The sequence below is a fragment of the Lucilia sericata genome, unplaced genomic scaffold (genome assembly GCF_015586225.1).
Source record: "Lucilia sericata isolate MDLA Ls3-8-SP2 unplaced genomic scaffold, ASM1558622v1 Contig000175F_arrow, whole genome shotgun sequence".
NCBI lineage: Eukaryota > Metazoa > Arthropoda > Insecta > Diptera > Calliphoridae > Lucilia > Lucilia sericata.
Genome location: NW_023994203.1, coordinates 339,551 through 342,389, shown reverse-complemented (window position 1 = coordinate 342,389; position 2,839 = coordinate 339,551). Strand labels below are relative to the sequence as shown.

The 2,839-nt window shown below is 31.4% G+C and overlaps 1 protein-coding gene across 1 annotated transcript; it reads right to left on the bottom strand.

Annotated features, from left to right (window-relative positions):
* Nucleotides 1-272: 272 nt before the first annotated feature.
* LOC119601574 lies at nt 273-1,283 on the bottom strand. The gene is made up of 2 exons (XM_037952588.1): nt 1,172-1,283; nt 273-1,064 (listed from the first exon to the last, which is right to left on the bottom strand). The coding sequence occupies exons 1-2, from the start codon at nt 1,184-1,186 to the stop codon at nt 378-380; spliced, it is 702 nt and encodes a 233-aa protein (XP_037808516.1). The 5' UTR covers nt 1,187-1,283; the 3' UTR covers nt 273-377.
* Nucleotides 1,284-2,839: the final 1,556 nt, after the last annotated feature.

The window sequence follows — 2,839 nt, the reverse complement described above, 5'->3', positions numbered from 1 at the left end:
AGCTCCAAATCACAATTTAGGGGGTCCGGTTAAATGGGGGCTAGGTGTAACAATGAACCGATATCAACCGAAATCAATAGCTTTTGTCCTTGGATAAAAAGTAATGTGTGTACCAAATTTCATTCAGTTATCTTCAAAATTGCGACCTGTAGTTTGATTACAAGGTTTACATGTACAGACGGACGGGCATGGCTTAATCGACTCATAAAATGATTCTGTGCCGATTTGATGTGAGTGATTCTTCTAAAAGACATACATATTTTTTTTTTTACAAATTATTTACATTAATTTTTATTTTAATGATTTCTAAAAATGATAACAAAGAAAAACTAACAAACTTAAACTAAATAACAAATCAACAACTAATAACAATCAGTTTAGAAACGTCTGCCAGGGGGCAAATACGCCGATTGTGGAGGAATGTAAGCGTTGCTAGGACCAGCAGCATTACCACTGCTAGATTGACCAGCTGGAGCCTTTGAGGCGAAATCCAAAACGGGAGCAGCACCACCATTAGAGTTGGAGCTAGGGCCAGGTAATGAATCGTATTGGGATTGGATGGTGCGTTGGGCATTTTCAGCATCAGCAGGGGTGCGGTATTTGACAAAGTGAACTTCGGGTTTGTTTTTGTTGTTCTTGTTCAAGGCGTTCAACTTGTTGGCCAAATCACCGATATCGGCTTGTTTGTTGAGGACATAGATGGCAGTACGTTCATCGGCAGCAGATTTGGCCAATTGGAGGGCGGCATTTTCAAGACCAGTGTTTTCGGGTCCCTTAATGAAGACAACACGTAAATTCTTTTTTAAAGCACCAGCGATTTTATCAGCAGCATTGCCATCATCGAATTCACCTTCGGGAGCAGAGAAAGTAAAGAATTCCTTATCGAATTCGTTGTTACCAACTGGGCCGGAGTAGTCATCATGACCAGCACCACCGCCAATACCGCCATTGCCAGCGCTACCTACACCTCCGTTATAATCGCCAGCACCTACACCACCACCAACATTACCGCTTTGGGGTGAGTAATCGTATTGGGCAGCAGCTACTGCAACTAAACATAAAACCTAAATAGATGAAAACAAATAAATTTAATTAATCCTCTTAAATTCCTTTCGATGCTCGTTGTGGTTGTGTATTTATATATTTTTTATTTTATTTGATGAAAACTTACCACAAAAGTACGCATTTTCACGTGTGTTTAGCAGGTTAATCCGTATTGATTGAGTGAGTGTTGAATTGATTGTGACTCTTCAACCCAACATGCTGGCATCTTTATACTAATTTCCAAACATATGGGTGACATGGTCATTTCATTAAGCACCATTAAAAATTGTTCGATTGTTTGATTTTCACACTGTAGATATTTTAGTTTTGTTTTTATTTTTTTATTTTTATAAAAGTTTATGAATAATTTTTTCTTGTTATTAATGTTTAAGGTTTTTGTTTGTGTCAAACGAAGGTACAGAAGCACTTGCATTTTGTTGTTGTATTTTTTTTTTCATAATTAAGTTCAAAAACAAGACCTAAACAAGATTTTGTAAATTATTAAGGGAATTTCTGAAATTTGATATTTGTTTTAACACCTTCAAGGTTTTAGAAAGTCTATAAACAAAATTTGATAAAATCTAAGAAAATTGTAATATTTTTGAATATATTTTGTATTTAGTCTAATAATGATTAAAGTAAATTTGTAACATGTAAATAAATAGAAGAAAATCCAGTTTTAATTACTACATATCTTTAGACTTATTCTCCTCAATTCTTAACCTACCACAATATATTGTTGTCTTCAGTGCGTTAAACTAGTTTTAATCTTTAATTGTTTATTTTATTTCATTTAATGGCAAATATTTATGTTAATTCATTATTCTTTTATAAACTAACAATTTATGCCAAATTTATTCATAAATTTTATTGTATCTTTTATTTCGGTTTTTGTTAAATTTTGCAAACTGTTTGTTTATTTTTGAATATTGCTAGTGGGTGAAAAAAATAACAATAATAATAAAATTTTTCAGAGGCGTTTTGAATAAATTTATGAGAAGGTTGCTTTTATGTATGACAAATGAAATATTTTTAACAGATGTTAAAGGTTTTTGATTTTTGTTCAGTTTTTTTAGCATTTTTCTTTAATATTGTTTTGCTTAAAGTTTATTTAAAAATTTAAAGTTAATTAATTTTTAGTTATATTTGTTAGACATAGTAATAAACTACAAATGTTAGTTAAACCGTTATTTTTTATACTTCATTTTCGAATGTTTAAATAAATAAAGAAATAATACTTACATTTTTGCTTAAACAAATTTTTGTTTCATCATTGTCAATTTGATTAAATATTTTAATTGATTTAATAAATTTTTATTGACTGACAAAATTTTTGACAACTTTTCTATTTTGGTGTTTTGTTTTAAAATTTTCTTTTAAAATTTGGTTTTGAATTTGAACCACTTGAAAACATTGGGGCGGGTCAGAGGTCTACAAAGTCCATTTGCAAATTTTATTTTCCGCTAAATAATACAGTTCGACAAAATTTGAAAAAAGTCGAAACCCTGAGACCAAGTTAAACTTTTCTAAAGAATTAAGCTGCACTGAATTAGAATCTCAGATTTTCTTCTCCACGTCTGGGATTTCAGATATTGTGTCCTGAGGTTTGCAAAAATGCAATTTCTGCCCTTTTTTGAGGCGTTATAATAACGCCAAGACAACATTTTGTATAGCTTTAGATAAAGATGTCTCGAACCAGAAAAAAGATACGTCAGATGTTAAGCCTTTATTTTAAAGCTAATAGAATGGACTTTCAGATGGGGCATAAATAATGATCTTGGCGCTATTTTATAAT